This window comes from Mustela nivalis (genome assembly GCF_964662115.1).
Source record: "Mustela nivalis genome assembly, chromosome: 4".
Classification (NCBI taxonomy): domain Eukaryota; kingdom Metazoa; phylum Chordata; class Mammalia; order Carnivora; family Mustelidae; genus Mustela; species Mustela nivalis.
The window spans coordinates 89,598,211-89,624,792 of record NC_139023.1 but is presented as its reverse complement, the minus strand read 5'-3'; the positions used below and the strand labels follow the sequence as shown (position 1 = coordinate 89,624,792).

The 26,582-nt window shown below is 34.7% G+C and overlaps 1 protein-coding gene across 3 annotated transcripts in view; it reads left to right on the top strand.

Annotated features, from left to right (window-relative positions):
- The window catches only part of USP53 (ubiquitin specific peptidase 53), a 68,179-nt gene that overhangs the window by 19,780 nt on the left and 21,817 nt on the right, over positions 1 to 26,582 (top strand). For all 3 annotated transcript variants that reach the window (XM_082727369.1, XM_082727370.1, XM_082727371.1), the window contains 7 exons: positions 7,877 to 7,969; positions 12,046 to 12,180; positions 15,254 to 15,367; positions 15,487 to 15,569; positions 18,224 to 18,329; positions 19,476 to 19,622; positions 20,415 to 20,564. In XM_082727369.1, the coding sequence (XP_082583495.1) occupies positions 7,877 to 7,969; positions 12,046 to 12,180; positions 15,254 to 15,367; positions 15,487 to 15,569; positions 18,224 to 18,329; positions 19,476 to 19,622; positions 20,415 to 20,564 (828 nt within the window). The remainder of the gene's footprint in view (positions 1 to 7,876; positions 7,970 to 12,045; positions 12,181 to 15,253; positions 15,368 to 15,486; positions 15,570 to 18,223; positions 18,330 to 19,475; positions 19,623 to 20,414; positions 20,565 to 26,582) is intronic.

The following is a 26,582-nucleotide window of genomic DNA, read 5'->3' as shown; positions in this document are numbered from 1 at the left end:
GTACTCAAATATAGATTTTATGATAGAAAAAGCCTGACTTCATTTTTTAAAAGGCAGTCTGTAAATGTTATTATATATTTTGATGAATAGTTTTAAAAATTGCTGAGAAATAAATTGTGGAATATGTCTTATAGGAAATTATGAAAAGTGGACATTATTAAAATGTACTATTTTCAGTAGTTGCTGCACTAATTTACATTCCTACCAACAGTGCCTGAGGTTTCTCCTTTCTCCACATCCTCACCAATACTTATTATTTCTTTTCTTTTGTGACAGTAGCCAATCTGATAGGTGTGAAATCGTATCTTACTGTGGTTTTGATTTGCATTTCCCTGTTGAACATATTTTCAGATCTCTGTTGGCTGCCTGTATGTTTTCTTTGGAAAAATGTCTATTCAAGTCCCCTGCCCATTTTTTAATCAGGTTGTTGATGATGTTGTTGATATTAAGTTCGATAAGTTCTTTATATATTATGGATAGCAGCTCCTTACTGTATGTATGAGTTGCAAATATCTTCTCCCAATAAGCAGGTTGCCTTTTTGTTTTGTTGATGGTTTCCTTGGTGTGCAAAAGCTTTTAGTGTAATATAATCCCATTTGTTTATATTTACTCTTTTGCCCTTAGCAGAAGAGACTGGTCAAAACAAACTATATATATATATCAAAAGACTGATGTCAGAGAGCTCACTGCATTTCTTTTCTTCTAGAAATTTTATGGTTTCAGGTTTTACATTCAAGTCTCTAATCCATTTTGAAGTTTTTTTGTATGTCATGTAAATGTGGTTCAGTTTCATTCTTTCCCATGTAGCTGTCCAGTTTTCCTAACACCATTTATTGAAGAGACTCCGATATTTTCTTCATTGTATAGTCTTGGCTTCCTTTGTCACACGTTAATTGACCATATATGCATGTTTTTATTTTTGGGCTCTCTGTACTGTTCCATTGACTTAAATGCGTCTGTATTCCTGCCAGTACCATACCATTTTGATTACTATAGCTTTGTAGTGTAGTTTGAAATCAGGAGGTATGATGCCTCTAGCTGTGTTCTTCCTTCTCAAGATTACTTTGGCTATTTGGGTACTTTTGTGGTTCTGTACAAATTTTAGGTTTATTTTTACTTCTGTGAAAAATGTCATTGCTATTTTGATGAGCATTGCATTGAATCTATAGATTGCTTTGGGTAGTATGGATATTTTAACAGTATTAATTCTTCCAGTCCATGAACATGGACTATCTTTCCATTTGTATCTTTTTTTATTTCTTTCAACAATGTCTTACAGTTTTCAGAGTATAGTCAGAGCTTATTTTATTGTGCTTTACCTTATTACACTTTGCAGATACTGCATTTTTTACCAATTAAAGGTTTTTTACAAACCTACATCAAACATGTCAGTGGACACCATTTTTCCAATAGCATTTGCTCATGTGGGGGCTTTGTCATATTTTTATAATTCTTGCAGTATTTCAAACTCTTTCATTATTACTGTATTTGTTATGGTGATCTGTGGTCACTGATCTTGATATTACTATTGTAATTGTTTTGGAGCACCACAAACTACTCTGATATAAGATGGCAAACTTAATTGATAAATGATATATGTGTTCTAAGTGCTCCATTGACCAGCTGTTCCCTCATCTCTCTTCATCTCCTTGGGCCTCCCTATTCCCTGAGACACAACAGTATTGAAATTAGGCCAATTAATAACCCAATGCCCTATGAGTGTTCAAATGAAAGGAGTTCATGTCTTCTTTATTTATATTTTTTAAAAAGTATGTATATATGTATTTATTATTTGAGAGAGGGAGCACACACCCGTGAGCACAAGTGGGAGAAGGGCAGGGGGAGAGGAAGATGGTGAGAATCTCAAACAGACTCTGGACTGAGCATGGAGCCTAACGTGGGGTTTCATCTCACACAACCCTGAGACCATGAACTGAGCCAAAGTTGAGTTGGATGTCCAACCAACTCAGCCACCCAGGTGCCCCTGTCCTCTCACTTTAAAGCAAAAGGCTAGAAATGATTAAACTAAGTGAAGAAGACATATCAAAAATTGAGATAGGCTGAAAGTGAGGCTTCTTGTACCAAACAGTTAGCCAAGTTGTGAATACAAAGAAAAAGTTCTTAAAGGAAATGAAAAGTTCTACTCCAGGGAAAACACAAATGATAAGAAAGTGAAACAGCCTTCTTCCTGTTATGGAAGAAGTTTTAGTGGTCTGGATAGAAGATCAAACCAGCCATGACATTCCCTTAAGTCAGAGCCTAATCCAGAGCAAGCCCCTCACTCTTTTCAATTCTGTGAGGGCTGAGAGAGGCAAGGAAGCTGCAGAAGAGAGGTTCGAAGCTAGCAGAGGCTAGTTCATGAGATTTAAGGAAAGTGCTGATACAGAAGCTGCAAAAAGCCATCCAGAAGATCTAGCTAAGATAATTCATGAAGCTAGGTACACTGAACAACAGATTTTTCAATGTAGACAAAACAGCCTTCTACTGAAAGACGATACCATTTAGGACTTTCATAGCTAGAGAGGAGAAGTCAATGCCTGACTTCAAAGATCCAAAGGACAGGCTGGCTCTCTTGTTAAGGTCTAATATAGGTGGTGACTTTAAATTGAAGCCAGTACTTATTTGCCATTTTGAAATTTCTAGGGCCTTTAAAAATTATGCTTAATCTACTCTGTCCATGCTCTATAAATATAACAACAAAGCCTGGATGACAACACATTGTTTACAACATGGTTTACTGAATCATCCTGCTGATGAGATATACTGTTCAGAAAAAAGAATCCTCTCAGAATACTACTGCTCATTGACAATGTACCTGGTCGCCCAACAGCTGTGATAGAGATGGACAATGAAAGTGATGTTGTTTTTAATGCCTATTAACATTATACCCATTCTGTAGCTCATGGATCAAGGAGTAATTTAACCTTTGAAGTCTTGTTATTTAAGAAATTACATACAGCTGTAGTTTTCATAAGACTGTAGCTTCCATAAGTAGTGATATCTCTGATGGATCTGGACAGAGTAAATTGAAAACGTTCTTGAAGACTGAATCTAGATGTTACTAGAAACACTCAATGACTCATGGGAAGAGGTCAAAATATCAACATTGATAGGAGTTTGGAATAAGTCAATTCCAAACTTCATGGATGACTTTGAGGGGTTTAAGACTTAAGTAGAGGAAGTAACTGCAGATATGGTAGCAAAAGTATGAAAACTGGAATTAGAAGTAGAGCCTGAAGATGTGACTGAATTGCTGCAATCTCATGATGAAACTTTAATGGGTAAGAACATCTTAATGGATTAGCCAAGAAAGTGGTTTCTTGAGGTGTAATATACCCTTGTGAAGATGCTGTGTGCATTGTTGAAATGACAACAAAGCATTAGAATATTACAAAAATTTAATTGATAATGCAGCTGCAGAGTTGAGAGGATTGAGTCCAATTTTGAAAGTTCTGTGGGTAAAATTCTATCAAACAGCATTGCATGCTATGTAAAAGTAGTTGGTGAAAGGAAGAATGAATTGCTATGGCAAACTTCATTATTGTCTTATTTCATGAAATTATGATAGCCACTCCAGTTTTCCACAGCCACCACCCTGATCAGTCAGCAAGCTATCATATCAAGGCAGGACTTTCTGCCAACAGAATGATTACAACTCTCTGAAAGCTCAGGTGATGGTTAACATTTTTAGCAATAAAATATTTTTAAATTAAGGTATGTACATTGTTTTCTAGACACAGTGCTATTGCACGGTTAATAGACAACAGTATAGTGTAAACATAACTTTATATGCACTGGGAAACTAAAAAGTTTATGTGACTGACTTATTGCAATATTAGCTTTATTAGAATGGCCTGGAGTTAAACATGCAATATCTCAGAGGTATGCCTGTACAGGTCTTTCACCTCCTTTGTTGAGTTTATTCCTAGATATTTTATTCTTTTTGATCTAATTGTAAATGGGATTATTTTCTTAATTTCTCTTTCTGATACCTCATTATTAGTATAAAACACAACTGATTTCTGTGTGTTAATTTTGTATTCTGCAACTACAGAATTCATCCTGATAGCTTTTTGGTGGAGTCTTTAGGGTTTTCTATATACAGTTATCATGTTATCTGCAAATAGTGATAGTTTTACTTTTTTCCACTTAGATACCTTTTATTTCTTTTTCTTGCCTAATTGCTGTGGCTAGCACTTCTTGAATAACAGGAGAGTGAGTACTTTTGTTTCTGATTTTAGAGAAAAAGTTTTCAGCCTTTCACTGTTGAGTATAATATTAGCTGTGGGTTTATTGTGACCTTTATTATGTTGAGGATGTTTCTTTTATAATCACTGTATTGAGAGTTTTTCTCATAAATGATGTTGAATTTTTGTCAAATCCTGATTCTGTATAAAGATCACTAAAGATCATTATGTGATTTTTTTTCTTTGTTTTGTAATGTGGTGTAATATGGTAATTGATTTACAGATGTTGAGCTACCTTGCATCCCTGGAACAAATCTCACTTGATTTGATCCTCTTCATGTACTATTGAATTTCATTTGCTAATATTTTGTTGAGGATTTTTATATCTATGTTCATTGGGGATATTGGTCTGTTATATTTTCTCTTTCTTTCTCTCTCCCTCCCTCCTTCCCTCTCCCTCCTCTCTTCTCTCCTCTCTTCTGTTCTCTTTTTCTTTCCTTTTTCCTTTTCTTTTCCCTTTCCTTTCCTGTTTTTGATATCAGGGTAATGTTGGCCCTGTAAAATGAGTTTGAAAGTGTTTCTTCCTCTTTAATTTTTTTGGAGTAATTTGAGAAGGATAATTACCAACTCTTTAAATGATTAGTAGAATTCATCTGTGAAACTGTCTGATCCTGGACTTTTGTTTGGGGGAAGTTTTTAAATTACTGATTCAATTTCATTACTTGTAATCATTCTGTTCAGATTTCCCATTTCTTTGTGATTTGGTCTTAGAAAGTTGTGTTTTTTTCTAGGAATTTATCCATTTTTTTCTAGGTTTTTCAGTTTGTTGGCCTATCATTTATAGTAGTCTCTTAAGATTCTTAGTATTTATATGGTGTCAGTTGTAACATCTCCTGCATTTCTGGTTTTGTCTATTTGGACTCTCTTTTTTTCCTGATGAATCTGGTGAGATAGTTTATTGGTGAGAAGTTTATTGATTTTATCTTTTAAACGAACCAACTTTTAGTTTCACTATTATTTCTAATTTTCTTTTTTTTAAGTCTGTCATTTATTTTTACTCTGACCTTTATTATTTCCTTCCTTCTACTAACTTTGGGCTTTGTTCTTCTTTTCTAGAGTCTTTACATGTAAAGTTAGTTTGTTTATTTGGACTTTTTTTGTTTTTTGAGGTAGGCCTATATTGCCATGAACTTCCTTCTCAGAGTTGATTTTGCTGCATCCTACAGATTTTGGAAAGTTGTATTTCCATTTTCATATATCCCACCGATCGATCTTTCTTTCTTTCTTTCTTTCTTTCTTTCTTTCTTTCTTTCTTTCTTTCTAAATTTATTTAACAGTAGGCAGAGAGGCAGATGGAGGAAGCAGGCTCCCCGCTGAGCAGAGAGCCCCATGTAGAGCTCGATCCCAGGACTCTGGGGTCATGACCGGAGCCGAAGGCAGCGGCTCAACCCACTGAGCCACCCAGGCGCCCCCACCTTCACATTTCTAAGCACTTTTTACCCCTTGTCTTTTTATTATTCAAGTGCATAACATGCAGTGTTATATTAGTTTCAGGTGTACATTATAGTGATTCACCGGTTCTGCACAGTTCTCAGTGTTCATCAGGATAAGAGGACTCTTCCCCTTTATCTATTTCACCCATCCTCCAGACTATTTAAGAGTCCTTTTTTTTCTTTTTTTTAAAATTTTTTTAGTTTGGCTCTTTTTTTCTTTGTGCATTTTTGTTTCCTAAATTCCATATATAAGTAAAATCATATCATATTTGTCTTTCTTTGACTGACTTATTTCACTTGGCATTATGTCCTCTAGTCCATCCATGTTGGTGCAAATGGCAAGATTTTACTTAACTTTTTTTTTTTTTCAATTTGTTTGTCTACCCATTGGTTGTTTATAATCAATATTTTAAAATGAAGTAGGATGAAAATTAACAATTAGAATAACTTTTGATATGGATTTGTTAAAAGAGGATAAACTATTATACTAAATAATGTATAGAAAAGTTACATAAATATTATTTTTTCTGTAGTTTGAATCCAGTATAACTTAAACATTTTGCTAATTCAGAAAACATTCCAGTTACATTTGAAGAGATACTTCATTGGCCTTATAAACAGATTATGGAGGGTATTCTCTTTTAAATATTAATTTTAAAATATTCTGTATATTTCAGAATTTTATCTGACATAAGTATAATTAAGTAGTTATGACACTTGATGTGGTTTTAAATTCTCTAAGTTAAAAGCAAAGCTATAATCTTTAATAACTAGCATTTATTGTGTTCTTACTTGTGTTGGTACTTACCTGAACACTATATGTTCTCTCTAATCTAATTCTTATAGCAATCCAAAGGGGTAAGTACTGCTTTAATCTTCGTTTTACTGATGAGAAAATTGAGTTTTAGAAAATATCTTGCTCAAGTCAACCCAAGAGCTGATAAGCAATAAATCCAGAATTAATACCCAGGCAGTTGGCCTTTAAATGTTGTATTACTAAGCACAGTGCTATGCTACTTCCCAAGGTTGTGCTGTCCTGGTCTTCATCTTAACAGATGAATGAATTCCAGTGTCACATATTTTATGGTATGATCAGTTATGTATGATATGCAAGAGAATTATTAGACATTTCCAAGTGTTTTGCAAAAACACTGAATTATTTGTAATAGATAAATTGATCCTGTTAGTTTTCTTTAAGGAAAAGCAACTCTCAAAAGGGAAATTCTGAAATGGCCATTAGTTATTGAGTAATTGAAAATATACGGTATCTGTTAAAATCATTTGTTTTTCTTAGTCTTTGTTTCTAGTTGGGAGAAATGAGAGATCATGAATAGATTTTCTAAGTTATATTATTTCCCGAAATGACTGAAAGATATAGGGAGACTTGGAAGTCTGTTTGTTGTAATAGTAACAATTAGCAGCTGGTGTACATTGCATTCCAGCCTCTAAGCATTTTATATAGTAGTACATATTGTTTAATCCCTATAAGAACACCATGAGGCAGGCAGAGCTATCCTCACTTTATAGTTTTCAGATTTTTTTAGATTTTAAATACTGGACGGATTTTATTTAAACACTTAGTGTTTTTTGTTTGCTTTTTTCTTTTAGTAGCAAATGATGAATGGATAATTGCAGCAAATTATATTCATATTATTCCTTAACTGATGCATTTTACTGTACCGTCCCCCTGTTACTACACAGCTGGCCGCCTTGTTATTCAATACACAAGGCCACAAGCCTCTGCTCACCTTTTTTTCTGGCTGTTCCTTACTGACCCTTATTTGATACACCCTGGCTTTCAACTCCAATTATATTTCCTTCCTAAAGTTCAGTCTGTTCCAAGTATTATAATCACTTCCTCTTTCATGTCACTGCCAAGACCTCCATTCAGTGTCCCATGTTTCCTGTTCATATAAAATCCTTAACTGAGGAATTAGTTTTTTCTTAACTCTCTGCCTGTCAGTTTTGACATGTGAATCAATAGGAATACCTTCTAAATCCCTCTTTTATGTATTCATTGCATGTGTATAGCAGTTTCATAGTTGCTGTTTTAGTGCTTATATATGTCTGATTGTGCACAAGAGATTAAAATAAGTTGTTAGCCTTCTGCAGTCTAAGTCAAATCTGTCTTTTATTACAGGGAAAAAAATCTTACTGTATTTCTTTCTTCACTGTTTCTTTCTTATAATTTTTTAGGTTTTGTGGCAACTGGATATATTCCGAAGAAGCTTGCGGGTTCTAACTGGACATGTTTGTCAGGGAGATGCCTGCATATTTTGTGCATTGAAGGTAACCTTTTAATATTATGGAAAATTACTATTAATTGTTTTGCCAAAAATTTATTTTTATTTGATAGTTAATTTGGTCAGTTTACTTGAAATTAAAGTTCATTGTCAAGTGACTTAGAGCTTTGAAGGTGAATTCTTAAAGTTGATTTATTCAAGTGTATGGATTTTTTTTCCACTCTTATGTAAAGAAAGTTAAAATTAATATTCTTAGTAGTATAAAAACATTAAGAATATTACATTTTTCATTTTGGAACAATTCTTTTTTCATTTTATGAAATGGATTTTGAACTACTACTGAATTTTGTGCACTACTTTGGTTACTGATGATATAGCAGTGAACAAGGTGATAAAAACTGTTCTCATGGATCTGATATTCTTATAGGGGAGGAGAAAACAAGTAAACAAAATATAAAGTGTGTTAGATGGTAGTAACTACAAAGGGGGAAAAATAAATCAGGGAAATGGAATAATAGAGTATGTTGAATAGTCAGGAAAGCCTCACTGGGAAAGTTTAAACCATTACTTGGAAAAGATGATAGAGTGAAGCATTCCAGGCAAGCAGGGAAACAGTAATTGCAAAGACCCTGAGGTGGGTGTATGTGACACATTCAGGGAAACCTGGGTGTCAGAAGCTTTATGAGTAGGGGGAAGACTGATAAGAGGTGAGCTCAGAAGTAAGGTGAGTTGTGGTTATTTAAAAACTGTCTGCAGGGGTGTGTGGGTAATTCAGTTGGGTAAGTGTCAGACTCTTACTTTTGGCTGGGGTCATGATCTCAGTGTCTTGACATCGAGGAGCTTCACCTTGGACTCCGTGCTCAGCAGGCTGCTGCTTAAGGTTTTTTTCTCTTCCATTCTCCTTCCCCCCAACTCCCGTCAGTTCAAAATAAATAAATAAATAGATAGATAAAAGCTTTAAAAATAAAATAAAACATGTCTGCACATTCTTTGCATTTTTGTTTTGTTTTGCTTTGTTTTTTTAAGAAAGAGAGAGCATGAGGAGGAGAGGGGCAGAGAGAGAGAGAGGGAGAGAGAATCCTAGACAGGTTTTCATGCCCAAGATAGAGCCCAATATGGGGCTTGATTTCAGAGTCCTGAGCTCATGACCTGAGCTGAAATCTAGAGTTGGACACCTAAACAACTGAGCAACCCATGTGCCTCTCTTCTGCACCCTTTTTATCAAAAAGTGGAGTCTATTCTTTGAATATGGACTGGCCTTAAGGATTCATTCCCACCAAATAGAATGGCAGAAATGACACTGCAGACATTTGAAAAGGTGATAAAATTTCCATCTGACTTTGTCTTTTGGGCTGTCATTCTTGGGAGTGAGCTGTCATGAAGTGAGGAAGCCAAGTTAGCCGCAACTAAACCACAAGTCTAAGTGGACAGGCAGCGTTAACAACCAGCATCAGTGTAAGTGATGTTCAGTGTAAGTGAGTAACCTTCAGATTGTTCTAGGTCCCAGTATCGAGTTGTATTTACCAAAATTAATGGAGCAGAGTTGAGTTGTCCTTACCAAAATTAATGATTTGTAATCATAGTAAATGTTATTTTTAGTAATGTAGTTTTACAATGGTTTGTTATGGAGCAATAAATAACTGGAACAGGAGTCCGTATTGTGTAGTTCCTTCTAGACCTTTGTTAGGAACTTGGCTTTTTCTCCTGAGTAATTTAGGAAGTCTCTGGATTGTTTCGAGTGGAAGAGTGATATAATCTGTTTTAACTAGATAGAATGTTTGGACTAGATCTCTTTGGCTTCTTGGATGGGAATAAGTAGAAGAGAGGCAAAAGCAGAAACAGGGAGTCATGTATCGATTAGCATCTCATTTATGTCATTGAAATTTGCCCAAGAATTTAAAATTTTATTGACATGTTTCAGAGATAAATATTTCATTATTTTACATTCTTGAATACTCTTACACACACATATACATGCAAGAAAATAAAGTGCCATTTTCCTGCTTTATTTTGATTTATACTCCTGAATATAAATCACCAAAGAAGGCAATTTTATATTCTCTTTTTTAGAAACTGGCAAAATAGGGTTATTGTTAGGGAATGAAGAATGAACTTAGATCAGATTACAGTATCACATTTTATTTACACGACAGTCAATTTTGAATATTTTGTCCAGTTGTAAAATGAGTATAGTTAAAATTTCTAGCCTGAATCTTTCATAGCCTTACACAATCACCTGCCTGCTCCCCACTAGCCCAAAACATTATCTCTCTCTCTCTCTCTCTCTCACTCTCTCACTGTCTCAGATATGGCACTTTAGCCAGACTGGCTGCCTCTTGCAGTTTCTCAGAGCTGGCTTCCATCTCTGACTATTTTCATTATTATTCCTTTTGTCTACAGTGCTTTTCTTCTAGATGTTTTTGTGGCTAACACCCTGTTTCCTTTATGCCAATCTTCAAATGAGGACATCAGTAAGGCCTTCCCTGACTACCCTAGGTAATAGTTAACCTCTTCTTACTCTCAGTATCTCTATTTCTATTTATAATACTTTATTTTTCTCTCTTGTATTTTATTTCTTTCTTTTTCTCTATTTTGTCACAGACTGACATACTATATAATTACTTACTTTCTCCTTACTATAACTAGAATGTGTGCCCCATGAAGGCAGGGTTTTTCTGTTTTCTAGTGAAGGTGCCTCACATATACTAAACAGAAAACAGATAACAAATGAGTGACATTCAGGCGTAGGATTAATATTTCAAGCATTATCTTGAAAAGTTAATTACCTGAATAACCAATGACATCTGAATATATTTTTTTATTTTTTCATTTTGTAATTATAATTAGAAAATTATAGATCTGGATATCTAATATCATTTAGCATCATTATTCTTCAATTTTTTATTTATTTATAAAGTACATTTTTTGGAAGTAGTGAAACAGATTTTTAAAATGTTTTCCTACCCTACCATATATTGACCTGAGGAAAAAAAAATGTTTTTGAGGTGACATATCCCTTAGGCTAATTAAGAATTTAATATGGCCAATCCTTATTTGGTAGGTTGTCACTGAAAACCTCCTCCCCCTCCCCACTTTCCCCCACCTAAGATGATTGTCATAAAACTGGAACTTATTAAAAAGTTTATCTTATTTGAATTCAATAAGGAAAATGAAAAACCAGATTAACACCTATAATCACATATTCTTGAGTGTTTCCAGTATTTCTTAGGCTTGGGTTAGAAATAATGCTCTAAGTGAGGAAAACTGATAATCTGAAAAAAAATTTTTCTTCAAAAATTAAAAGTCAGGGATGCCTGGGTGGCTCATCTTTTCTGACTTCATGCAAATTGTAGAGTGTCAGTTTTTAGAGGCAAATTTAAATAGTGGGAAATTTTAATTGTATTGAAGTTATTTGATGTTTATTTTTAAACCAGGGTTTGTCATTTTCTGGGGTTTATTTAGGAAGAAAAAAAATTATTAAAGTTCATTTAAGCTATGTTTTTTGTTTTTAAGATTTTATTTATTTATTTGAGAGAGAGAGAGAGAAGGAATCAGGGGAGGGGCAGTGGGAGAGGAAGAAGCAGACTCCTGCCTGATGCCAGGTTCAATCCCAGAACCGTGAGATCATGACCTGAGCTGAAGGCAGATGGGCAGAGGCTTAACCAACTGAGCCATCCAGGTGCCCCAAGCTACTTTTTTTTTTTAAAGACTAGTGAGTTCCCACTAATTTTTATGTGATTATGTATTTATTTTTGGTTAACATAATTTTAATTCCTTATAGCATACTTTTAGACTTATAACAACTTATCTCAGAACCCTTTCTTAAACAGTTTAGATCAGAATAAGCTGGGGAACGGTTAAAAATTGTCCTCACTTCAGCATACTCAATTAGAAACCTCGAGGATGGGAACTGAGAATTCTGTGCACACTAACATTTGATTTCAAGGCTGGGGCAACCATTTCTGTACATTACTGAGACAGATAATCTTTATATGGAATTTTAGAGCAAAATACTACTAGTTTCTGGGTATAGCTGTAAGTTTCACTGTGTTATAATGAAGTTACTGACATGTTTCTTTAGTGGTTGGCTTTACACTTACTGATGTACTTGTTGGTCCCCAGAATATATTTGCACAGTTTCAACACAGTCGAGAAAAAGCACTTCCCTCGGATAACATAAGGCACGCTCTAGCAGAGAGCTTTAAAGATGAGCAGCGATTTCAGTTGGGCCTTATGGATGATGCTGCAGAGTGCTTTGTAAGTATTTTGGATAATCCTTAAATCAGGACAGTAGCTTGTTTTCCTTAAATGATACGAATTTCAAGGTTAATGAAACATAAATTTTTAACAATGGAAACAAGTCATAACTGTTCACTGGATCCATGTCTTACCTGCCCTTCAGAGCTCAGTTTAAATCTCATGACTTTTGATTTTGGTTATTTGTGCTGCTGTCATTTTTATTGGCTATTAGACTCCTGGAATATTTTAAAATTTATTTATTAGAAAAAAACATTTATTAAACATGAGTTATGTCACTTAAGTCAGTATTCTGCCTCCGCAGTGTTGATATGTGCAATAATGCATTCCCAGAAGTAGCATTTCTCGTTACATACAATGATTCTCTTTGGGAGAGAAGAGGAGCTTGGTGGGCAGCTATCAGGGGCAGCCGTTCTGTTATACACCTCACTCTGGATTGAGAATCATTAACTAGGGTTGATGTTCCAAGTCTCTGTTTTACCACCATATTGATAAGTAGAGCATTCCTTTGAATAGTAGCTAAACCACACATACCTTCTAAAATATGTGTTGATTATTAAATGTATCAGTGTTGCAGGTGTTACATATATTTAAAGAGGTAAACTTTTTTTTTCATAGTCTTATATCTATTTAAAAATTCTATTTATTTCATCAGTAAATCTTTTAAGATTTTCCTTGACACGTTGTTTTCCTGACACCACTTCTTAATAGTTTGGGCCCCTACTCTCAGCATTATTTAAGCCTCCTTTCTTGTATCTTTCAGCCTATCCCCTTACAGTGTTTTTTAGTGGCCAACAGATTAATAAAATTTTCTTTAGATTAATCTTTGCCCTTCAGATATTCTTGTGACTTCAGTCTGGACTCTTCTGACATTTAAGGCCGTTTACAGTTAAACTCCAGTTTACCTCTTTATTTCCTACTGTAATTTTTCCTCCTAATGTAGGTTGTTCAATTTCTAAAGTATGTCTTTTAAATTCACTGGATTTTGGGGTGCCTGAGTGGCTCAGTGGGTTAAAGCCTCTGCCTTCGGCTCAGGTCATGATCTCAGGGTCATGGGATTGAGCCCCGCATCGCGCTCTCTGCTCAGCGGGGAGCCTGCTTCCTCCTCTCTCTCTGCCTGCCTCTCTGCCTACTTGTGATCTCTGAGTGTCAAATAAATAAATAAAATCTTTGAAAAAAAATTCACTGGATTTCTGTAGAATTTACTATCTGTAGAATTCAATTGGCATTTATAGGTTATTCTCATTTTTTTAAAAGATTTATTTATTTGAGAGAGAGAATGTGTGCATGTATGTGCTCACACTTGCACACACACACAAGTGGGAGGAGAGGCTGAGGCGGGGGTGAGGGGGAGAGAATCCCTAAGCAGACTCCCCGCTGAGTGTGGAGCTCAAAACAGGGATTGATACCAGGACCCTGAGATCATAACCTGAGTTGATACCAAGAATCGGCCACTTAACTGACTAGCTACTCAGGTGCCCCTGTTGTTATTTCCTTAATGATCATCTTTACTGTTTCCTTGGATAGATGCAAAGCTCTTTGACTAATTCACTGCTTAGCATACTTTTCATGTTGATTAAAATGTTTCAAAAACAGCACACATAGTCATAAAATATGTTTTTCATATTTCTCATGTTTCTAATTGATCCATCACTTAAAATATAAATATATTTTGTACAATACCAAACTTTGTAGTTTATTTTCATTTAAATGAAATGTACTAGTAAGTGATATGATAATTTGTGGACTATCTAGAAATTTAGGCTTAAATAATTGAATGCTTTTAAATTTCCTAGGGCGGAAGACGGGTAAGTTAGCTAATTAAAAGAATCCATTGGAGGGGTGCCTGGGTGACTCAGTCTTTAAGGCTTTGCCTTCAGCTCAGGTTGTGATCCCAGAGTTCTGGGATCGAGCCTGCTGTTGGGCTCTCTGATCTGTGAAAAGTCTGCTTCTCCTCCTCCTCCCTCTCCCACTCCCCCTGCTTGTGTTCCCTATCTTGCTGTCTTTCTCTCTGTCAAATAAAAGAAATCTTTAAAAAAAAATCCATTGGATAAGCTTTGCAATCCAAAAAGAAGGATTACTTGTTAAAGAAATAAATACTCCTTATTGATCTGTATTACAAATTTGAAATTTGTTTGCCGGACAGATTCCTTGCATTAGGATGTTAGTGTAGGTATTGTAAACCTTTATGATTGCTATTTAATGTGAGTTATAGAGACTATAAAAATGTTCCAAGTAGGGACGCCTGGGTGGCTCAGTTGGTTAAGCAGCTGCCTTCGGCTCAGGTCATGATCCCAGCGTCCTGGGATCGAGTCCCACATCGGGCTCCTTGCTCCGCAGGGAGCCTGCTTCTCCCTCTCCCTCTGACTCTGCCTTCCACTCTGCCTGTGCTCGCTCTCGCTCTCTCTCTGACAAATAAATAAATAAAATCTTTAAAAAAAAAAAAAATGTTCCAAGTAGGATTTTTGAAAGAATAGCTGCTTTTCTTAATGTGAGAATGCTGAAAACATAGGAAACTTATGTTTTCTAATATTAAATTCTAGATGTCAGCCATCATGAATTGATTTTAAAGGATTTTAAAAATATTTATTAAAATGATGTTATATTATAACACTTCATTAGTTACTCTGTTTTGCATACATTTTTTTCATTAAATTTTTTTAAGAGCGAATGCTACAAAAGGTGAGTAATTGCACAGCATTTGAAGGGTTGATTAAAGAGGAAAGCTGAAAAGCTGACAGTATGTATGACACTGTTAAACACTTTGAAAAAATCTTAAAAAGATTCTTTTTTTTTTTTTTAAAGATTTTATTTATTTATTTGACAGAGAGGGAACACAAGCAGGGGGAGTGGGAGAGGGAGAAGCAGACCTCCTTCCGAGCAGGAAGCAGGACCCTGAGCAGGGTCCCAGGTCCCTGGGATCATGACCTGAGCCAGAGGCATACGCTTAACAACTGAGCCACTCAGGCAGCCCCTTAAAAAGATTCTTAAATTTGTAAAGTTTAAAAGAGCTATACTGTATGTGTCATCTGTAAGTTTTACAACTCATTTGTCATTTAATTTTTTAAATTAGGAAAATATATTGGAGAGGATTCATTTCCATATAGTGCCAAGCAGAGATGCAGACATGTGTACCTCTAAATCTTGTATCACTCACCAGAAGTTTGCTATGACCCTGTATGAACAGGTGAGATGGCTCAACCACTTCATTAGTTACTCTGTTTGCATACATTTATATATGTATAATATGTAACATAGTATTTATGTTTTATGGTTGATCAATCAAACATGTGTTCTTCCCTGTAGTGTGTGTGTCGCAGCTGTGGAGCATCATCAGATCCTCTACCTTTTACAGAATTTGTGCGGTACATTTCTACAACAGCCCTATGGTGAGAGCCTGTTAAAACATGTTTACCACATTGAGCATTTATTTTATAGAACAATAATGTATGTGAATATCAGCTATCTTAGACCTGAAAATACTCAACCATCAGAGGTGCTGAGTGATGTCCAGCTCAGCTAGCTGTTTCTGATTTGGTTAAAAACATATACTTGATGAAATTTCCAAATATTAGTCAAAATTTGTATCTCTTTATGTTTATAGCAAGTTTTGGGAATTGCAAAGGAGACCTTAAAATGACAACAAGTTCAGTGTAAAATGGAGCTGCATGTGATTTCTTCATTTTTGCTAAGGTGTTATCTTCGTAGTAACAGTGTTTCCCTTTAGCTCCATGTCCCTTCATGGTGATGGAAGCCAGGGTAAGGAGAAAAGAAAGAAAAGGTGAAATTAATTCTCCATTAGATTTATTGCATTTAGGGCCTCAACATTCACCTGAAATAAAAATTTGACAGCTTGCCTGTCCCCTCCTTCCCTGCCCATGAAACATTAGTGAGTTAGGGATCCAAAAAGATCCCTAGACTTTACATAATAAGAGTAGTTTAAACACTTTTGAATAGATATTTGAAAATATAAATATTTAATAGGAACATTGAATAAAATCATAAATATTTATAGGTATTTTGATATAAAAAACAACACATGGATCAATAATTATCAGTACATTAGTATAACAGTTACTAAATGGTAATTGAGTAACCAATATTTTTATCATTGTGCAAAATAAATATCAGATGCTTATTTGTTTCATTATATTATTAAACTTCTTGGGTTTTTGGATATGACACAATATTTCTTGAAGATTATTGAATAATAGCAATTTGATTATTTGAGTGTGTTTAGTGTCTTAATATATCCAGAGTTTGGGAGCATAGTTTTAGGGAACCATTCCCTAAAATTCAGTCAATTATAGATTCATTTTTTTTCACTTTGTATGAAAAGTAGGATGGCATTTGAACAAGGATAGGCCACACATTAAAAACCGTAAAATTTTAACTCTACTCTGAAACTCTTATATAAAATGACAGTGCTCTGATTCAGTATCTTATGTAACAAGAGTTGGAGCCCCATCAGTCTCTCCCTGGTCCACACCATCAATTGCAAGAAACCAGACTTTGAATTCTAATTATGGTTGACCCTTCAATTACACAGGTTTGAACTGCACAGGTCCACTTAGATGCAGATTTTTCTCAATAATCAATGTACAGTACTGTAAATGTATTGTCTTTTCCTTAGATGTTCTTCTTCTTCTTTTTTTTTTTTTAAGATTGATTTATTTATTTTAGAGAGAGCGCATGCATGTGCAAGCAGAAGGAGGGCCAGAGGGAGAGGGAGAGGGAGAGAATCTCAGGCAGACTCCCTACTGTTTGTGGAGACCAATGCAGGGCTTGATCTCATAACCCTGAGTTCAAGACCTGTGCTGAGATCAAGTAGACACTCAATTGACCGAGCCATCCAGGTGCCCCCTTTATAATTTTCTTAATGACATTTCCTTTTCTCCAGCATTTTTGGCAAGAATATAGTATATTAATACATATAACAGGACATGTGTGTTAATTGATTATTATTGGTAAGGCTTCCAGTTAATAGTAGGCCATTAGTAGTTAACTTTGAGGGGAGTGTCAGAAGTTATATGCAGATTTTGGATTGTGTGAGGGTTGGCACCCCTTACCCCATGTTGTTTAAGTGACAACTATAATCACCTTTGTATTGGTAATAAGTATTGAATACCAATTACAGAATTCCAGGCTTCACATAAATCATTACTTGTAATGTTAACAAAAACATCATTTTAAATGTACAGTTTGAACAAGCTTATCAGATTTAGTGCTTTCTAATATACTTGTGAAATGTTTTAGAAGAATAGGTGCTTTTAGTTGTTATTGAATACTGTATATTAAACCATGGAACTGTTAAATATATCTAGCTCTAAGATAGTTAATATTACCACCAAGCAGAACCAGAGCATCTAGAATGGAAAGTAGTAAGGATATTTGAACTTATATGACATATCTTTTTGGAAGTCTTTAAATAGTTGTTTAAAGATACTTAATACCTTGCTATATAAAAATTTGATTCTAAAATGGACTAAACAAAAAGTGGCACAGATATCCTGCCTAGGCTGTAATGAAATGGTTAGCATAAGGCATAAGCCTGACCTAAATAGTTTTGGTTTTGACTTCTGCATTAATCAGCAAAGGAGCCTTCTGTTAGCTGAAAATGGTAACTTTGTTTCTGAGAACTTTAGGCCAGAGGGGAAGCCTTTCCAACAATTTGTTGTTCTTGTTAGGCCAGAATTTAAACTCAAATCCCTTTTTGTTAAATAATAATGTAAAAGAAACATTTGACTTAGAACTACCTCCAGACAGAGCTAGGATCGTCTTACTACCTCGTTCGTGTAGTTCCAAACAATGGTAAAATTTAGTGTTATTTTGTTCTTGACCTAATTTTTTTCATCATAAGTTAACCTGCCGAATTTCATAATTTTTCACTCTACGAAAATTTACTTTATGGTTAATTTTTCAAACAGAACCTGTTTTAACATATAAAATACCCATATTGATAACTTAATATTCTTCATGCATAATTTGTTAGATCTTTCTAAAGTTCACAGGACACGTTTGACACTGTTCCTTTGTTTTGTAGCAACGAGGTAGAAAGAATGATGGAAAGGCATGAACGTTTTAAGCCTGAAATGTTTGCAGAATTGCTGCAAGCAGCAAATACAACTGATGACTATAGGAAATGCCCTGTAAGTATAATTTGGAGAATATTAATGTGCTTTTATGTTTATAAATTTGAAAATAGATATTCAGAAATTACCATGTAAATAGTAGCTATACATGGGCTTGATTCTAAGAATTTATTTTTCAGTGTTATTTTAGGCAACTCTTTATACCATGTGAGCTGTTTGAGCACTATTTCTTTTTTTTTTTTAATTTATTTTTAATTTATTTTCAGCATAACAGTATTCATTATTTTTGCACGACACCCAGTGCTCCATTCAATCCGTGCCCTCTATAATACCCACCACCTGGTTCCCCCAACACTATTTCTTTATTTTTTTATTTTATTTATTTATTTGACAGAGAGAGATCACAAGTAGGCAGAGAGGCAGGCAGAGAGAGAGGAGGAAGCAGGCTCCCTGCTGAGCAGAGAGCCCGATGTGGGACTCGATCCCAGGACCCTGAGATCATGACCTGAGCCGAAGGCAGCAGCTTAACCCACTGAGCCTCCCAGGTGCCCGACACTATTTCTTTAAAAACTCTTCGTGAAGGATTTAAGTTAGTGTATGCTGATTTTTTTTTTTTTCTTTTTGAGAGAAAGAGGGCACACGTGTGCATGCAAGCAAGGCTGGAGGAGAGGGGTAGGAGGAGAGGGAGAGAGAGAATGTTAAGCAGACTCCCTGCTGAGCTTGGAGCCCTAGGTGAGGCTTGATCTCAACCACCCTGAGATCATGACCTGAGTTGAAATCAAGAGTCAGGCACTTAACTGATTGAGTCACCCAGGTGCCTCCTGATTATTTTTTTTAAGTTCTGAAATCTATCATTTGACTAAAGAGAAAGTTTTGTATTTTCATGTAAGCACTACAAATGGTACCATTCTTTTCTAATGTAATATTATTAATGACCTCAGTGTTCTATTTCTCATTTTTTAGATTGAATTCTTATTGTAGCAGGTTTAAAAAATACCGAAGGAAAGTACTTTGATTTAAAACAAACTTACTATTTAATCAATAATTAAGCAAATAGCTGGATAAAAGTGAATTTTAGTATTCTGAACAAAGAATTTTTTGATATATGTGAAGGTTGTTACTGTTTAATACAAACTGTAAGGTATTACTTATGGTATACCTATTTCAGTAATTTCAAAATGTGCCTTTTGTGTTTTTCTTTAGAGTAACTGTGGCCAAAAAATAAAAATTCGCCGTGTTTTAATGAATTGCCCAGAGATTGTTACAATTGGTTTAGTATGGGATTCTGAACATTCTGACTTGACCGAAGATGTTGTTCGGAATCTAGCAACACATCTTTATCTTCCTGGGGTATCTCAGCTGTTTTCATTCTCTTCCTTTCTGTTTTTAAATTATTATAAAACCTATTCATATATTATAACACACTTTGTTTTTAAAACTAAATTTTCTTAAAGGAAATAATATTCAGATATAATCTTGATAAAATTCATCAAATTGAGCTAACTGGAATGCCTTTCTTGCATAGACTGGGAATGACTTTCAGTTATAAACTGTCTCATGCTCTAGTTTTGTATCACTCTAGAATGATGATAATGATGTGTGTGTGTGTGAGTGTGGTAATGACAAAATATAAATATTAACCTAGAAAAGTAAAGAGTCAAAAATCATCTACAGTTGGGGCACCTGGGGGCATCTACAGCGCACTGATCTCTATATGTTTATAACATCTTAATATTTGATTGGTTTATATTATAATTAAACTTTTAGACAATTTCAGAAAATATGTTTAATGTATGTTCAAATATGTGATTCAATGAAAAATTATTGGGAATTTTGTAATATACCTCACATTTCCAGTTTTATGTATGTAAAGTGTCAAGATACTGGGTTACTGAACTAAATTGTAGTGAATTCATTTTATTCGAGAAATGCTAATAGCTATAGTTAATAGTAAGTAATAGTTAATAATAATTCTGTTCAGTCCAATCTTAGTGGGACCTTCTGTACTAATATAATATTGGATTAAGGAAGCTTGCATAAGAAATTTTTTCATAGATAGTCAAATACCTGACTTACCAAATTATTATTCCTTGTTTTTAAAAAGATATAGTATTAAATATACATTTTTATTTCTTTGAACAGCTTTTTTATAGAGTTACTGATGAAAATGCCAAAAATAGTGAACTTCATCTAGTTGGTATGATCTGCTACACCAGCCGACATTATTGTGCCTTTGCTTTTCATACCAAGAGTTCCAAATGGGTATTTTTTGATGATGCAAATGTGAAAGAGGTAAGTTGACACTTTCACTAACCAGGATAATTATTGTGACTTCTTACTTTTTAGGAATAAATGAAATAATAATATAAAATGTAAATTATGTAGTATTATTATGTAAAATAATGATTGTATGTAAACATTTCTTATATAAAATAATAAATGACCTTAATGATAATAGCATTGTTAAGTTCATATTTCCTTTTATTAATTTTTGAAATCTGGTTTATTTTATTTTATTTATTTTAAAAGATTTTATTTATTTATTTGACAGACAGAGATCACAGGCAGGCAGAGAGATGGGAGGGGAAGCAGGCTCCCTGCCGAGCAGAGAGCCCGATGCGGGACTCGATGCCAGGACCCTGGGATCATGACCCGAGCTGAAGGCAGAGGCTCTAACCCATTGAACCACCCAAGCGCCCATGAAATCTGGTTTATTTTAAAGCCAATTTTTTTTTTTTTAAAGATTTTTATTTATTTATTTGACAGACAGAGATCACAAGTAGGCAGAGAGGCAGGCAGAGAGAGAGGAGGAAGCCAGTCCCTTTCCAGAATAATAAAAAAGTTGTTTTGTGAATGATTCACAATTGCTTTATATAATTAGTGATGAAAATCTGCTTATTTTTTAAATTGTTATGATTGCTTTTTTAGATTTTGTATATGCTATTCAGAATTAGGTATGGTTACTTTTTCTTTTGGTCAGTAACTTATTCAAACATTATAATATCTAGAAAACTAGTGAATAATAGTTTGTAATAAGGACTATTTATCAGAATCACCTTTGGAACTTTTGAAAAAATGTGTATCTGCCTGGACTCTTAAATTCTCAATTCAGAGGTGTAGAGGCCAATACCTGATTTTTTTTTTTTTTAAGTTCTATAGGAGATTAAGATTTTGCCACATATGAAAACTCTTGATCTTGTCAATACTATGCCTAGGCTTATTGGCTTTGAGAATCCTATTATTAAGCAGTGAATGGATTTAGAAGTACAAGTTATTTCATTGTGCTAAGCAAATGATGTACAATTCCATTTCCTTTCATTTTAATGTATAAGAAAGGGCTATTTATCATCATTATGAATTACTAAGTCGGAAGTTCAAATATTCAGTATTTAGTGGATTTCTAATTATTTCTTTGAAGGATGAACTGCTATGGAAATAGCCCTTCCAGTATTAAAAATTAGAAAACCAAATAGACAAAATAACTTTTTTAGACATTGGCCAGCAGGCAGTTGAACAGAAAAAAGGAAACAAGATGAGCCCTAGGGTTATTGCTGTTTACCACCTACAGGTAGTTTTTACAGTGCAGGGAGGTTGGATTCAGATAAAGCAGTCTCACTGAGTTGAGGAAATTGAAATTGGAGTTCAGGGAGGCTAAGATAGCTAAATTTCACTGGACAGATTACCAGAAAGAACACTGCACAGAGGGAAAGTTCTGGAGATTGGTAGAGGGATTACATTTAATCTTTGGCTGAATAGGGATCCAACATTGTGTTGCCAAACCTGCACAAGGTTGGGGAAAGAATTACTGGAAAACAGAAAGTCAGGCAATTTTTAAAATTCATATAGGGCTAAGAATCGTTTGCATCCACACCAGCAAGAATAGAAAGATGTTGCAATGCAAAGAGCAACAGATAGAATCCTCAGAAAATTATCACCTTAATTTTGGGGCTAAATTATACCTAGACTGAATACTACTCTGTACCTGACATAAAAAGCTTAAAATGAAGCCTTTAAAGCATCAGGATGGTTCTACATAATTTAGCAAATGCCAGAATGAAGTACAGTACATTTTAAAGCAACACAACAAAATTTACCCAAAAATACAAATTTAAATATGCCATTTGCTGGTGAGGATAAGGGAGAGAAACAGATTTGTCACACCGGGAAGACAAATCGCTTTAACATTTGGCTTTGAAAACCAGAAGGGCCAAATTTTGCAAGTTCTAACAACCAGTAGGACTTAATAATAGCAAACTGAATCCAACAATACATTAAAAAGAAAATCAGTCACCACAGTCAAGTGGAATTTATTCCTGGGTTTGCAAGGATGATTCAATATTCACAAATCAATCAACATAATATACCACATTAATATAAAAGAAAGGATAAGAACCCTTTGATCTTTTCAGTAGATGCAAAAAAAAGCATTTAACAAAGTACAGTATCCATTAATGGTAAAAGCCCTCAACAAAATCGGTTTAGAGGGAACATACCTCAACGTAGGAAAGGCCATATATAAAAACCCCATAACTAACATCATAATGGGAAAAAAACAGAATTTTTCCTGTATAGTCAGGAACTTAACAGGGATGTCCACTCTCACTGCTGTTAATTTAACATAGTACTGGAAGTCCAAGCAATCAGACAATGAAAAGAAATAAAGGCATCCTAATTGGTAAGGAAAAAGAAAACTTTATTTGCAGATAACATGATATTCTATATAGAAAACCTGAAAGACTCTACCAAAAATTGCTTGAACTGATACACAAATTCAGTAAAGTCACAGGATACAAAATATACAGAAATCTGTAGCATTTCTATATACCAATAACAAAGCATCAGAAAAAGAAGTCAAGAAATCAATCCCGTTTACAATTGCATTCAAAACCATAAGATACATCAGAGTAAAAGTAAGCAAAGAGCTGAAAGACCTGTACTCCGAAGACTATAAAACACACATGAAAGAAATTAAAGATGACAGAAATGGAAAAACATCCATGCTCATGGAAGGACAAATATTGTTAAAATGTCCTTACTACCCAAAGCAATCTACACATTTAATGTAATCCCTATCAAAATACCACAGGCATTTTTCACAGAGCTGGAAGAAACCATCCTAAAATTTGTATGGAACCACAAAAGACCCCAGATTGCCAAAACAACTTTGAAAAAGATAAGCAAAGCTGGATGCATCACAATTCTGGACTTCAAGTTATATTACAAAGCTGTGGTAATCAAACAATATGGTACTGGCACAAAAACAGACATAGATCAATGCAACAGGATAGAAACTAGGAAGGGAACTTAGAACTATATGGTCAATTAATCTTGATAGCAAGAAAGAAAATGCAATGGGTAAAAGTCTCTTCAACAAATGGTGTTGGGAAAACTGGACAGCAACATGCAGAAGAATGAAACTGGACCACTTTCTTACACCATACAAAAAATAAATTAAAAATGGATTAAAGACGTAAATATGAGACTTGAAAGCATAAAAATCCTAAGGGAAAACACAAGCAGTAACCTCTTTGACATTAGCCATAGCAACTTCCTTCTGCATATGTCTCCTGAGGTAAGGGAAACAAAAGCAAAACTCTTGGGACTTCATCAAAATAAAAAGCTTCTGTACAGCAAAGGAAACAGTTAACAAAACTAAAAGGCAGCCTACAGAATGGGAGAAGATATTTGCAAATGACATATCTGATAATGGGTTAGTATCCAAAATGTTTCCTAGCAAATTCTCTTTCTCTCGTTCCCTCTCTCTGCCCCATCTCTCTGGCCCCAACACACAGTCCTAATTATGATACAATCTGAGGTTTTTTTATTTGGCTACTTTTTTGTGCCCTTATCTGTTTCCTTTCCTTTTTCTTTTTAACCTGGTCTAACAAGGGGTTATCTGCACTAAAAAAAAATAAAATAAAATAAAAGATTTTTAAACACATAGTTTTAGTTAAACTCCTTGATGAGAGTCCTTTTTATACTAATAGTAGGCAGGGGAGAATTTTGTCTCAAATCCCTACCTCTCTCTACCCAATCCTTCACCATAACCACCATCATTCTCCACACTACTTTGCATAAAGTAGGAATTGGAGAAAAATTTAATTAATCTCACTTGAATTCGTGGTAAACTCCATTATCTATCATGTTCTATAAGTATAGTAGTTAATATATGAAAGCATATTACCAGTATCCAAAGAATTTGAGTACAGTAAAATACACAGAACTGAAACTTTAGTAAATATGAGTTACTTCTATTTGCTTCATTGCTTTGGGTTAATTGAGAAAGACTGGCTACCTCCAAATGTTCATGAACAGGAATGCCAACATATAAAGTTCTGGTTAATATAACACAGATAATGACTTACAATGTGGAATTTTGATGTAAATGTGTTAAAGATTACTTTAACTGTGTTAATGAAATTGGTAGCTGCTGCTGACAATAGAACTTCAAAAAATATCAAAAGATGTTATTACTTTATAGAAACAACTGTACCTTTAAAGATATTTCACTTAATATAGATAATACAAGCTTTGTGCACTGACACTACATCAAATACAACCAGTTTTTAGTATCTACGTGTATTCCAATTGAAAGATGCTCTGTAATATTCATTATAATGTATTCAAAAAACCTTTTAATTATTTTTTTAAGTCACAGCCACAAATAAAGCAAAAACAAAATTTTAAAAGTAAAAAAAGAATTTATAAAACTTACCACCTGAAAAAATGAATAATCCAATTAAAAAAAATGGGCAGAAGACATGAGCATTTCTCCAAAGAAGACATACAGATGGTCAATAGACACATGACGAGCTGCTCAACATCACTGATAATCAGGGAAATGCAAATCAAAACTATAATGGAGTATCACCTCACACCTGTCAGAATGGCTAAAATCAACAACATAGGAAACAACAGATGTTGGTAAGGATGTGGAAAAAGGGGAACCCTCTTGCACTGTTGGTGGTAATGTAAACTGATGTACCCATTCTGGAAAACAGTGTGGATGTTCCTCAAAAAGTTAAAAATTGAACTACCCTATGATCCAGCAATTGCACTACTAGGTATATATCCAACGAATACAGAAAAACTAATTGAAAGGGATATGTGCATGGCAGTGTTATCAATAATAGCCAAGTTTTGGAAAGAGTCCAAATGTTATCGACTGATGAATGGATAAAAGAAGTGGGGTGGATATATGCATGCATGCAATGGAATATTACTCAGCTATAAAAAATGGAATCTTGCCATTTGCAACGAGATGGATGGAGCTAGAGAGTCTTAACCTAAGTGAAATAAGTCAGAGAAAGACAAATAGCATACAAAACAAACAAGCAAAGGGAAAAAGAGAGGCAAACCTAGAAACAGACTCTTAACTGTAGAGAATAAACTGATGGTTAAAGGAGGGGAGGGGACAAAGGAGTTTACTTGTGATAAGCACTGGGTGTTGTGTAGAAATGCTGAATCACTAAATTATGTACCTGAGACTAACACTGTATGTTAACCAGCTGGAATTTAAATAAAAACTTAAAAAAAATTAAATTACACACACACACACACACACAGTATGCTCATGATACATATGTGACTTGCCTACCATTTTCCTTATGATACTAATCCAGAAGTGGAGGTAGAGAAAAGGAGAGAATAAGGACTCCCAGACAAACTTTGACATGTAAATTTAACTTAAAGGTCTCCACATCCCTTTTCTTCTTCTTTTCCCCAACTGTGATGTGTCCCTCTCCCTGAGAGCTGTCCTCTATGACTCCACAACTGTTGATGCTCTGCTCCAGAAAAAGTTGAGTAGGTTTATTTCCAGAGTGGGTTTTGTAATTTTTGGTGTTTTGACTCTACCAAAAATTTTTTAGCAGCAAGGTCAAGTGAAAGGAAAATAGGTGAGTCCAGGAAGATCTACAGAGAGCTACCAAGGTCACACCATATTGTAGTTGTTCACCTTACTTACCTTTAGAGAAAGTCATGAGAAAAGTAATCTGACTCAGGTGTCTTAGTATTAGCAAAGAAACTCAATAGTATTGTCACAAGGACTATGTAGGATGAGGACTTCTCAGGGCTCATTTAGCTGTGAATGACTCCACAACCCAGAGTAACTCCTGGGTTTTTGGGTGTATCCACTACTTCATAGTGCCCTGGTGCCTTCTGGGAATACATTAAGGGCAGTCTGGAAAGCTGGCATGACAAGGTGAGACAAGTATTGACAGTATCTTCTTGCCTCACAGGAGAATCCCCTCATAGTCTTCTCTTCTCTCCTGTGACATGAAGCGCATTTTGTTTTGCCACATCAAGACCTGA